Here is a 13,020-nt window from a genome sequence, read left to right as displayed (position 1 = left end):
GTTGCCGAGCGCAAATATTTTAGAAAAGTTTATGACGTCATTATTGTCCAATAAAAAATAAGTATGAAAAAGTACGGGAAATATGTTGATGGAACTATTAACCGGGGTAATAGTCTTCGAAACTATTGACTGGCATATAGTCTGTGGAATGAAATAGCACAACTATTCCGTTACTTTTTGTGTAGAAAAAACATACTGAGGTATAATTACATAACTTGTCAAACATACATGTATATAACTTTTATTGCCTCAGAGCAATGATGACGAAAAAGATGATCAAGAAGACTTTTTATCCAAATTTTGAGACATTATATATTTCATTATAATCTAGTACAATTACAATGATGGCATATATAATTACCTGTGTTATATAAACAGATAAAAGACCAGTTTATAATTTTTCCACTGTTATAATGGACTCAATAATTATATATAGCTATTACAAACAATACAATCGATTGCCTGTGTTAAGTTATATTTCATAACTAGGAATGGTATGTAATGATTCCTGTTCTGACATCTGAAACAGCTAAATACTAGCACAAATGAAACCTCATTAAAAAATCAGTGGTAGTGAGCAAAGGCCTGCTACCCACTTCCTGTAATTGATGACTCTTTGATGCCAGTATAATGGATAGCGTAACATCTTTCTCGTAATTAAATCCAAATAGACAACTGTTTTAATCCGTTTACTCGGTTCAAAAATGTAACCAAAGTAGTAATTTTCATTACATATATAATAAGATCACATATTTATGATAAAAGGTGAAACATTTTAAAACTATTGTCTGTTTTAACAGTTTGCAGACATTTTTCCGCTGTATTTTCTTCAATCATTTCAGTCTTCTAAGAACAATCTTTCATTTTTATTCCTCTATACTTAGCATTTCTGTAAAAACATATATAGTATATATTGTATCAACATTATTCATTATTAACCAACATTAAAACAATGTGACATGTACATTCAATAGTCAATATTGTACAAAATTGTATTGGATGAAACAGATATATGTTTTTGGAAAATAGTTTGATACGCCGATTTTTTAAGTCAAGTTTTATAAAAATATGAAAATGTAGTATAAGCGGCAGTGAGAGAATTCTCCTTCAAAAAATCAAATAACGTAGATGGTTAGCAAAGAGATATTCATCCAGTCTTCTATAATGAGCAAAACTCATACCACGTAGCAATCTATAAATGGCCCCGAAATTTATGTTTAGGATACGGAAATTTGATCAATCCGACATCTGGAACTAATATGTATCCAATGTCGTTGTTTACCAAATATTTGCACTAGAAACACCAAAGCCACATGGAACAAATGTTTTATTTATTTCCTTAGAGAGTGCTGGCCAAAGTTGTATTACAATATACATTTGAGTTGGTCAACTTGGCATATAATGCCGAAAACACTAACACACATTTAAAGATATAGCATTGCTGTGTATATATGACAGGGTATATGACTGTCCTTAATTATGTTAAACGCCAGGGTATCCGACGAGGATAACTAGTCGAAGAGTTATTAATTAAGTAACAAAACTAAAACCTAGTATAATGAATTACCTCTTTTCAGTACCAATAACATCTTCTAAAGTCTGAGGTAAAGGCTTTCCTGATGTTTCAGGCAGTAACAAGGCTAAAGCACCAGAGAAAATAGCCAAGCCCCCAAAAACTATTAAAGGTAGCGGTCCCCAAATTCTGTTGAGTTCTAGAATTTGTGGAGCTAACATTCCACCTATCCTGGCACACATTGAAGACACTCCAATACCAATGTTTCTACATTCAAAATGATTTAATAATAAATGATATAATTCGATTAATGCAATACATGCAATATATTTAAAACTTGTATGTCAATCTTAAAAAGGGGCACTTGCTATCAAATTCATGTTCACCGATGTGACTCAAATTCTCATATTTGATTAATAACATACTAAAACGTATATCCAAATAACATTCAGCCCGAAATTAACAGTTAACAATGAATGTGCTCGATAATATATGTCATAATTTCATGCGTATATCAGTGTAGACACCATCTAATCTGCCGATGTTACCTGACATAAACATAATCATACATATAGATAGATCGGCGACCTCGTGCAATTAGATTTTCTTGGTCTGTTTGATTTCATGTTATAGTCTAAAAACAAAAAATAATTATTGTTTTGACCTCTATCGAACTGTTTTTGGTGAATCGAGTCGGTCAATGAAATGATTCAACTTTTTTTTGTTTCACTTTCAATGTTGACATTATTTTATTTTTAATAACTGAACACGACTAATTCATGCATAACCAATCTATACAATCGAATTGCATGTCATATGAATTCGAATTCAATGAGGTCGAATAATTCACCAGGTATGTATTTAGACAAAATTGAACCAAATTTGCTGCTAAAAGACAATTATTGTTGCATTATTTCACTTTTATAAATGATTGAACCAAACAAAATCACGTTCTATTTTTTTCATATCTCGTCGCTGGTGCCCCTTTAAGTACATATACTTAAGTCAAAGCCAATAAGAGGACATTGGCCTAAAACATTAAATCTCATGCAAGGACAATATGAGGGAATGAGCAATTAAGTATTCTTCTTTTTTTCGATCATGCTCCGTAATGTTTAGCCAAACCACTTTCGCATGACAAAATGTCCTGCAATTGTAGGGTCACTCCTTTTTAAAACCTCATACCTGAACTATGATGAGCCACCTAGAAGTAACGAAGTTATTGACCAGGCTCTCTGCTTTAATACAATTAAGCGACTTTCATGTATATTCACGTCTTTTGTATGAATAGTTTTTTTTAATTGATAACCAGTATATTTCAAAGATTACTTAATTATCAAGTTTTCTTTGGTTACATCTTCTGACATCAGACTCGGACTTCTCTTGAACTGAATTTTAATGTGCGTATTGTTATGCGTTAACTTTTCTACATTGGCTAGGGGTATAGGGGGAGGGTTGAGATCTCAAACATGTTTAACCCCGCCGCATTTTTGCACCTGTCCCAAGTCAGGAGCCTCTGGCCTTTGTTAGTCTTGTATTATTTTAATTTTAGTTTCTTGTGTACAATTTGGAAATTAGTATGGCGTTCATTATCACTGAACTAGTATATATTTGTTTAGGGTCCAGCTGAAGGACGCCTCCGGGTTCGGGAATTTCTCGCTACATTGAAGACCTGTTGGTGACCTTCTGTTGTTGTTTTTTTTCTATGGTCGGGTTGTTGTCTCTTTGGCACATTCCCCATTTCCATTCTCAATTTTATTAAATTGATGTAGCATAAACATTGTGTAAGAAATTTGGAAAATTATTTACCTGACAACTGTGGGAAACACTTCTGCTGCCATCAAATATATGATAGTGTATGATGATGTTATACAAAACTTTCCTATCATCGCTAAGGTTATTTTCAGTGGAATCAATTCTGAAGTATAATTATTTCCAATTGTTCAAACTTTTTTTTAATGCGAGTTTACTATGATTGCTGCACTCGTTTAAGTGAATGACTTCTTTTGAATTCATTGTGTTTCCAATACAGGGACATATATGTATATCTGACGTTTGTATGACAAAAATATCTGCTATGCCAAAAATGTAACTTTTGTTCTTTTTGAGAGTTGGATGTGCAAGTTTATATTTATCAAACATAAAAGTTTATATAACAACAATCAGAGAAGTGTAATATTCTCAATGAATATTCATAACTCATAAATCAAAAAGAAACTGACAACGCCATTACGAAAGACGATAGACGTAGAAAAGACAAACAAGATAACAAAACGCTGCAAAGAAAACTAAAGACTATGCAACCCGAACCTGAGAATATCAGATGCCCAACAAGAGTTAGTAGATCCTGAACGAATACTGGCACCCGTGGTGTCGCCCATGTCACAACTCGGTAAACATTTTTGCATTGTAAATTTTACAAAAATTGTAAATGTACCGATCAGACTAAGGAAGTGACTAACTCATTTTTCAAACCGTGAGAACATGATTCTTGGGATTCAGGACACAGACAGAAAGATCGTGTTGTTAAACCAAGTCTTGTTTTGGCTGTTTAACTTGTGTTGCATCAATAAAAGCGATTTTTCCTCAATAGCCTTTTGAAGGAGTTTTTTTAAGTGATGAGATCATCAATGTTAATTTAGTTCGTATAAAGGGAACATGCACGCAAGTCAGACAACTTTGAGATACGATTTGGAAGAGTGTATTGAGAAATGACAAAACGACAATAAAAACCACTAACTTCCCAATTTGTGTCAAAAACTTAAATTTGAAGTATCCCATCAGTATAATTACCAGATTAAAACAGACCCTATTTAGGTTCGGTAGTATATGTTAATGTCAAAATCACCGGGATTATTCATATGTCCTCACTCTTAGATATGTCAGCTATTGAGTGACAGAACGTTATCAATACATAGTTCACAAATCTTCATCTTTTCTTCTTTTGTAGCATGTATAAATTGTTTGTAAGTCTTTTTCATTTTTAGCAATGGCGTTGTCAGTTTGTTTTAGATTTATGAGTTTGACTGTCCCTTTGGTATCTTTCGTCCCTCTTTTGTAACTATCTTTATGACGTTATTTTTAATTTTTTATCTACATTTAAAATTCCTAAAGTAGTATTGGTTGAATTTTTTATGTTAACGATCTCAACGTTGTAAACAATAAATAAGAGTTCATACAATGTCAACGTTATTGACGCGATATTTTGAATATGACGATACAACAATATTGATTAAACAGTGTGTACTTAAAAAATGGTTGTTTTTGTCTGGTTTTTGTTGAAAATTAGTTATTACGAATTCATGCATTTGTTGTTTCATCTACGTCCATTCACTGTATTTCTTTGCCTTTCTGATTGAATATTATCTAACGCACACTTAATTTAAGATCTGATATAGACTTATTATGGAATTTTAAACTACACTTAGTTATGACAAAATGACTTACCAATGAAACCGGTCGCTATACACGCAGCCCCTCCTATGACCATGATGACACATAATGGTCTCCTTCTCCCTAATGGATTTAATATTAAGATACACATAATGCAGGCAGGTATCTCTACTGCACCAGCTATACAAAAGTTAATGTAGGGATCACCTCCTAGATTACCTGTACCTAGAGACAGTCCATAGTACAGCATGGCATTTACAAGCCTGAAATCAAAGAAAATTTCTCTTTTTTATAATCTTAATCACACAATTTACTCTCATGTACTAAATATCCACCAACAGCAGTGTTGATTCAGTGGTAGTAGTTATTAATTTAAGACGTTGGATACACTTGTCTGTCACCTTGACCTTTAGAAATAACAAACAGATCTGTTGGTACACTTTAGACCAAAAATTAGAAAGGCATAAACACCAATCTATGCTGATTGCAATTTTAGTCGATAGAAAATATCTTTCCCAAAATACATGTGTCTTTACAAAATGATTATATGCATGCTGCAAATAGCAACTTACCAATTAAACCATACATTTAGAGATAAACATATAATCCCAGGTCGACATAAGTCGATAATAGTATATTGACGACCTTTCGTTTCTGTTTCTGACTTTTCATCTAGCTTTGTTAAGTCTTCTAGTAACTCCTCGCTTATCTCTACGTGATTTGCCGCAGCTACTTTTCGAATTATACGTTTTGCCTCTTCCTCTTTGTGGTTTGATAACAACCATCTAATTGACTCAGGTAACAGCCTTTAAAAAAGTATCATAATTTGCTGTAAATATACTTTAACATTTGGTGGTCAGTTCCCGATTATCCATACTGTAAACAACAGTTCTCGATCCTCAATATTGTATACATCAGTTCCTGATCATCATTAATGTCCACAGCAGTTCCTAATCATCAAAACTGTATACAGCATAACAGAACACCAATAATGTATACAGCATAACCGAACACCAATAATGTTTACAGCATAACCGAACACCAATAATGTATACAGCATAACCGAACACCAATAATGTAAACAGTTTATCACTTGTTTAGTTTATAAGAATACTGTTATTCTATTATTCTATTAATATACTTTTAAATATATTGTAATCAACACTTGTTTTCCCTCCCAATAAGCATGGATAGCTGAAATCTACAGCTCGCTACTAATAATTTTGGCAAAGCCTTTAAAATATTTTGATCCTCAATGCTCTTCAAATTCGTACTTTATTTTGCCTTTTTAACTTTTTTGGATTCGAGCGTCACTGATGAGTCTTTTGTAGACGAAACACGCGTCTGGTGTAAACACAAATTTTATCCTGATATCTATGATAAGTTTATTTACTACAATTGTATAGGTTTCTTTTTCTGGTCAATATGAAATCACAGAGCACACGTATTAAGTGTGATAAAATATATCAGTTACTTGCAGAAGATTACGTGGTAATTTTATAACTCGATCAACTAAGTTTACCAATAGTAATTGTAAACATGTAAATACTAGAAAAGGACTTTTACATTTTGTTATACTATCACACAGAATACATTTTAAACATTTCGAATGAAATGAAATTTCACTCAATCAAATTTGTTTTCGTTTCCGATAATATTTTACCAAATATAAGGCACAAATAACACCACCGGAATTGTTATAACCAATTCAATATATCTCCAATTGCCGATGCCATATGATAGACCTGCTAATGTCATATAACCAATAGCGTAAAAAGCGTGGATCACAAACCCTGCAAACATACGATAAGATGGACCAACCAACTCAGTACCTGTAAATGAATAGGAATAATTTAATGTTATATGCTAAATATCAATGAGTATTTCAGAATGATAAAAGTCAGCTCGGAAATGAGATTCGTCATCATAGAACTGACATACCACCAACAAGAATACAAAGTAAGTAAATAGCCATCTAGGTTCCATTTGATTGATCACTTTAATAAAGAATATCACAGTCTTAACGACATTGGTACTATAAATAAGCAAGAATTCGAAAGGATTGAATTTACCTTGAAGAAAGTGAATATTAAAACCAAACGTTGCCTTTTTCTAGATTGGTATTTCAGATTCGCACAGACATATTGTTGATACTAACATCGATATTGTTTTGGTACAATTAAAATATATATACTGTATTACTTAACATTTATATAAACCTCTAGTTCCAAGTCTATCCAGAAATACGTGATAGTGTTATTACGATCATGATCATGAAATGTGCATTAAACGAACATCAATAAATCAAACAGTGTCGGCATAGCTAATTCAAATTATTAAAGCCAATCTAATAAATTATATTGCTCTTGGTATACTTTGATTTCTCTTCAACAATTTTCTTACCCATTATGAATATCACAAGAAACAATCCGGTTTGTGCTGCACCTTGTAAAATATAGAACGGGATAAAGACGTAGAAATTCGGTGCTGCTGAGGCGACACAACCAACAATTAATAACATCAGAAGGCAGGCAAAAAAGGTTGGTTTTCTTCCAACTCTGAAATAATATTCAAGCAAATATATTTATTAATTGTTAGAAATTAGTAAGACCACACTTAGTTTTACCATCTGTTACTGCACAAATATATATGAACAAAGAGGCAAATGAAAGAACAGAGGTTTCCCATAATTTCTTAAAAACTTCTCGATGTTTTAATTTTTTTTATCTTTGTATTTTTCTGGAAAATGTTACAATCACGAATGCATAAAAAGTGCCATATATATTAATTGTTTTACGTAAATACAAAAGTATGATTTTTACAACATACATCTGCATGATCAGAGAGAAAACAAAGGTGCCCATATGTTCCTATTGTTCTTTCTTTTCATACATGTTTTATGTACCTTCAAAACAGAATAACGAACAATAATCTTGCAAAAAATTAAATGTGAGTTCTTACATGTCTGACAACTGACCAAAACATACAGCTCCAACCAATCGGCCGAAGAAATACAAAGTCTTAGATGTACTACGCAACCAGTCTTTGTCACATACCAAGTCAAACTGTAAATTAAATCAAAGCATATACCCATATATATCATATATGTATATGGTAGATTAAAATGTTCTATTTGAACGAGCGTATGAGCACAAATTAAAGACATAGAGTGTCTTTCAGATAATTATTTAAATATTTCTTAATGAGAATTTTTTTTAAGCTTGCAGCCAGAATAGTGCTGTTGTATCATTCATCGGAAATTTTAGTACTTATTTTAGCTAGTTAACCTCTGGATGATGTTTGATCCTGCTTTTTGGTTGATGTTTTATTGAATTATGTTAAATTTGGTTGATACTTTTATACATTCAGAATGATTCGGATCTGGACCTACTATATAGACAATAAAACAAATCAAAAATCTTTTACTGATAACTTGAGATGTCTTTTGGCTTTTTGTATCGTTTTGTTGCAGTTCCATTGTCGCAAAACCACTAAATTTTACCCGTATAAATCGAGATGACCGTAAATATATCAATGGAAATTTAGGCGATCCCAACTAATTATAGCGTTATCTTTTAACCGAAAATAGTAAAGTTAATATTATTATCGTAATTTATTTTGGCACAAAACGGATTTATCTTTATGTCATTATATACGCACAGACACAATATTCTTATATGGAAAATATCACTGCTTAATATTGAAAGAAGCCTATAGAGTTCATAATAAAGGCATGCGTACAACTAAAGGGAACACTGGTTTTTGGTGAGAACGTAAAATTCTGTTTTGATTTCAAAGAATAGCATCGTGAAAACATTCAGCGCTATTCAACTGTTTTGTTTTATTTTTTGCAATACATGATGAAAGTCCGAGGAAAATATGTTTTCACGTATGGTAAAAAAGACAAAAGAAACACAAGAGTTAACAGATATTGTAATAACTATATATACTAGTAGTATATATATATTTTGTTCAGTATGATGGTAATCGAATAAGATATACTATTAAAATTTTAACTTAAGTAGATGATTCACTTCCAAATTGGTATGTTTCTCAAAATACATACGTCATCCTACTGACTCTTGGTTGCCGATATGGTCAACACAAAAAAAATCATTTATTATCCTGTACATACCTGTGTAACAATAGTTGGTCCATACACTTCTCTTGAATAATCCCACTCTGTACATTTATTCTTTGGTACAGTGACATTCTTCGTTATGATATCATTTAACGTATACTTTCCAGATGAAATAAGTTTTGATACCATTTTTTCATCATAGATTTCACATTTTCCAGCGCTCTGTAGAAAGTCTTGAAAGTCTTTCTCTGTTGTATTACCGAAAATCCGATGAGAAACGTTCGCTTTTGAAACGTGGCATTTATAGTCTGGTTTGGCGCTGACAAATACCATATTCATGGCATGGAAGGCACATACTATAGCTACCAAATATATATAAAACAAACGAATCTGTTGGTATCGTCCAAGTTCTCCAAGGACTTTTAACAAATCATCAAAATGCATGACGGAGATTATACACAGTAGTCCAATCTGTTACACACAAGCTAAAACTTGGCCAAGATTAAAAAATATATTTCGAGTTCTTTGCCAAATTTCTAATCATAATACGGCAAAATAAATAAAACATTTACTGGCTATTGGTAAAACCATAAAACTATTTTCTTTGCATTCAACTTTTTCATGTTGACATGAATATTCATAATGTGGTCATTTTATTAAATTTCCTGTTTACAAAACTTTGAATTTTTCGAAAGGATTTTCTTATCCCAGGCATAGATTGATTACCTTAGCCGTATTTGGCACCACTTTTTGGAATTTTGGATTCTCAATGTTCTTCAACTTTGTACTTGTTTGGCTTTATAAATATTTTGATATGAGCGTCACTGATGAGTCTTATGTAGACGAAACGCGCGTCTGGCGTGCTAAATTATAATCCTGATACCTTTGATAACTAATTTCATACCACACATGCTCATGCAAAGCAAATGAAATAATGAAAATGAAACACAATGTTAGTTGCATATTTCAGAGCTATATAAATACTAACAGTTGGTTACAACGAACATATTAATTTTGATACGACGAAATTCAATGTCGTTATTCTTCGTTTTAAAATATAATAGTCTTGTTCGCAAGACGTGGGTTTCATCTACATTAGTGTCATCAGTGGCACTCAAATCGATACAGTTGGTTGACCAAATATGAAATAAAGAGTTTCACATAACGGAAATTCCTGAATGACAAGACAGACAGAGTGTTATTAGTGCATTTCTTTTTGGTATATAGATCATTCGAAAATAACGTGGGGAAATAGCCTTTAAAGTAGAGTTATGTCAAATCCACATTCAACTTACATGTACACACACTATGGTCAATCGTAATTACATTAACTTGATTGTGATCTAGTGCATCAACAGGATGAGAACACCCATCCCTGCAACCCAGACTTTTTTTTAAATGCTTTATACAAGCCTATCTCACAATAAAAACAGTAAATTCATAATATTTCAAGTGATTCATTAAAATTGAATGTTTATCTAAAATCTTTAAAAATAAGTTTTGTATTGGTATAAATTTTAGTCGGAAATAATTTAGTTCGAACCAAATTTTGAGGAGACAGTATTAAATGTTATATCGGCCAAGATGCAATTTTTAATGTTAAATATATATAATTTAATTTTGGATGTAACGCGTCTTCTGATTGGCTGACGTTATTTTGTTATGAGCCGATAGACATAATTTAGTCATGTGACCGTGACGTCATCAACGTTTTTTCATGGTTTTCTACGGTTTAAAATGGAATTTAGAATTAAATTATAAGAAATGACTGTAATATTTTTGCTGTCTATTCGAAATAACATAAAAAAAATGTGGTGCACACTGTTAAATAACCCGCTACGCGCGTTATTCAGTGTGCACCAAATATTTTATGTTATTTCTTCATAGACAGAAAAAATATTACAGTCATTCCTTAAATAAAGCATGACCAGCAAAACAAACGCCATATGACTTATTGCGGGTTTTTTGAAATCTACATCTACAATAGATATTTGATATTGTATTATAATATGTTTTATTTCATATTTACAACATTTAAGTTGACTTTAAAAAATGGACAACAATTTGTCCTCCTGCTATCTTGTGTCTTTTGTCGGTTTAAACTGTAGAAAGTCTAGGATTTCCTTATCATGTTTCAAGCACTACTGACGAGACATAAATTTTCGAAATATGCATATGATCGATAAAATATAATTTGGAATCATGTAATTTTGTATTTTTTTGGCAGAAGTCGATATGGTAACATTTGTAAAATTGTTGATCAGAATACTTACTTCTCTTCCAGTCAAATTTACCTAAGAATTAATCCGGTAAACTAATATTGAAAGTCATTTGTGGTAACTTTCCATCGTGTACATTCACATACAATCCACTTCCACCCGTGAATGAAAAGACTAAATATCATACTTATAAAAAAGATTTGTAAGTTATGATGTACCATGGTCTGAGTTGTAAGTTTTTTTTATTTATTCAGAACAGAGACGTGGCAGTACAAATTATTTCACTAATCAAGGTACATTTATATGTGTCATTTTTCTGAAGGTTGTTCTTACTAACATCCTATCTGAATATGTAGACCAACTTCACAGAAGCATTAATCTTTTGGGTTCTGAATTTCCTTTTACGTTTGTCTACTTTCAATTTGTAAATGTGTAAGGACATAAGCTATTAACTATTTTTCAATATTTTAACTAAAACATAAAAAATATACAAATTGCTTTCTTAAAAAAAAAAAACTTTAATGTTATGATTTATAAAGGTTTTTTTTTCAAAACATAGGTAGCATTAGACGTATTAAGATTTATAATTTTCTTGAACTATTTATCTCATTTTGCGTTTCAAATGTTTTGATTCCAGTATCAATTTACAATGTAACAATGGAATGTGATATCCGAACAGCTTTATCTATAGTATGACCACCTTTAGCAGCAATTCTCCATAGTCACCATTTATGTTATCTTTGTAATTTAATAAAGTTGTCATTTTTCCTGTATACTTAATCATGAAGATTAAAATTTCATTCCATGGACAGACATAGTATACATACATCATAATTTCCATACATGTCAGGCATGTAAGCAACTACTTGTTGCAAATGCAGTCGCATAAACATTTAAAGGCATGTATGGAGCGTGACGAAATTAAATGCACACGGCTGCTTTCGTTGTTTTATTTGAATGTTTTTTTTAATGTTTATGCGACTGCATTTGCAATATATCTCTATCTTCCTTGTTTTGCAGTGTTGTAATTGATTTGAGTGCTATTTAGTTCTTCTGTAGACAAAAAACCCGTCTAGCGTACCTTGTATTTTTTGAACTTTTTTTATAAAATCAAAAGACCGTTTAGTTAACCCTTACTTGTCATCTTCATAAGTAAAATAAAAAGTACAACTTCATTTCAGCCCGAAGAAATTTAGGATAATATTTACCAGCTTTTAATATATCGTTTCTTTAAAGTAGAAGTTTTGCATACAAGCAACAATTATTTAAAGAGTGTTTATTACATGAATTAAAAAGAAATAATCCTGTTCACAATATCAGTAAATGATCATGAGAGACAACTATGACTGACAATAGCGAATATACAGTTCATGATTTGGCACAAGCACATTCCTTTCCTGCCCTTTCCTGGATTTTAATACCTATATCATTAGGGATGACATAAAAAATTCAATGAAGGATAAAAAAAAACTTAATTCAAATAGTTTTGGGTGAGGTTGGAAAGGGGGGGGGGGTCAACATTCCTGCAAGTTTTGTTTAAAAAAAAAACAGTGAAAAAACTATATGAGTTTATATATCTCAACTTGTACGATTCGCTCGTGCTTGTAACACCGTTTTAGATTTTAGCAAAAGAAATTTATGAATAACTGAAAAATGATTACACCAGGTTTTTCGTTATCACAAACTAGTCAAAACATTTACTAAATTTTATAATCGGTAACAAGGACATTATTTGTAAATATAACTCAATATGTAGGCACCTTATACGTTCAGGTATTTCACATCCAATCTTTTATGGTGATATTCTTTACAAA

At 31.6% G+C, this 13,020-nt stretch overlaps 1 protein-coding gene across 1 annotated transcript; it reads right to left on the bottom strand.

Moving 5' to 3' along the window:
• Window positions 1-618: 618 nt before the first annotated feature.
• On the bottom strand, window positions 619-11,386 carry LOC139490699 (organic cation transporter protein-like). Its single transcript, XM_071277626.1, has 10 exons — window positions 11,261-11,386; window positions 9,042-9,478; window positions 7,868-7,971; window positions 7,310-7,464; window positions 6,570-6,738; window positions 5,479-5,712; window positions 4,961-5,169; window positions 3,323-3,431; window positions 1,568-1,780; window positions 619-889 (listed from the first exon to the last, which is right to left on the bottom strand). Exons 2-10 carry the CDS (start codon window positions 9,429-9,431, stop codon window positions 847-849), a joined length of 1,626 nt encoding a protein of 541 aa, XP_071133727.1. The 5' UTR covers window positions 9,432-9,478; window positions 11,261-11,386; the 3' UTR covers window positions 619-846.
• Between the last annotated feature and the right edge of the window lie 1,634 nt (window positions 11,387-13,020).

The sequence above is a fragment of the Mytilus edulis genome, chromosome 10 (assembly GCF_963676685.1).
Source record: "Mytilus edulis chromosome 10, xbMytEdul2.2, whole genome shotgun sequence".
Lineage (NCBI taxonomy): Eukaryota > Metazoa > Mollusca > Bivalvia > Mytilida > Mytilidae > Mytilus > Mytilus edulis.
This window is presented reverse-complemented; position numbering and strand designations above follow the sequence as displayed.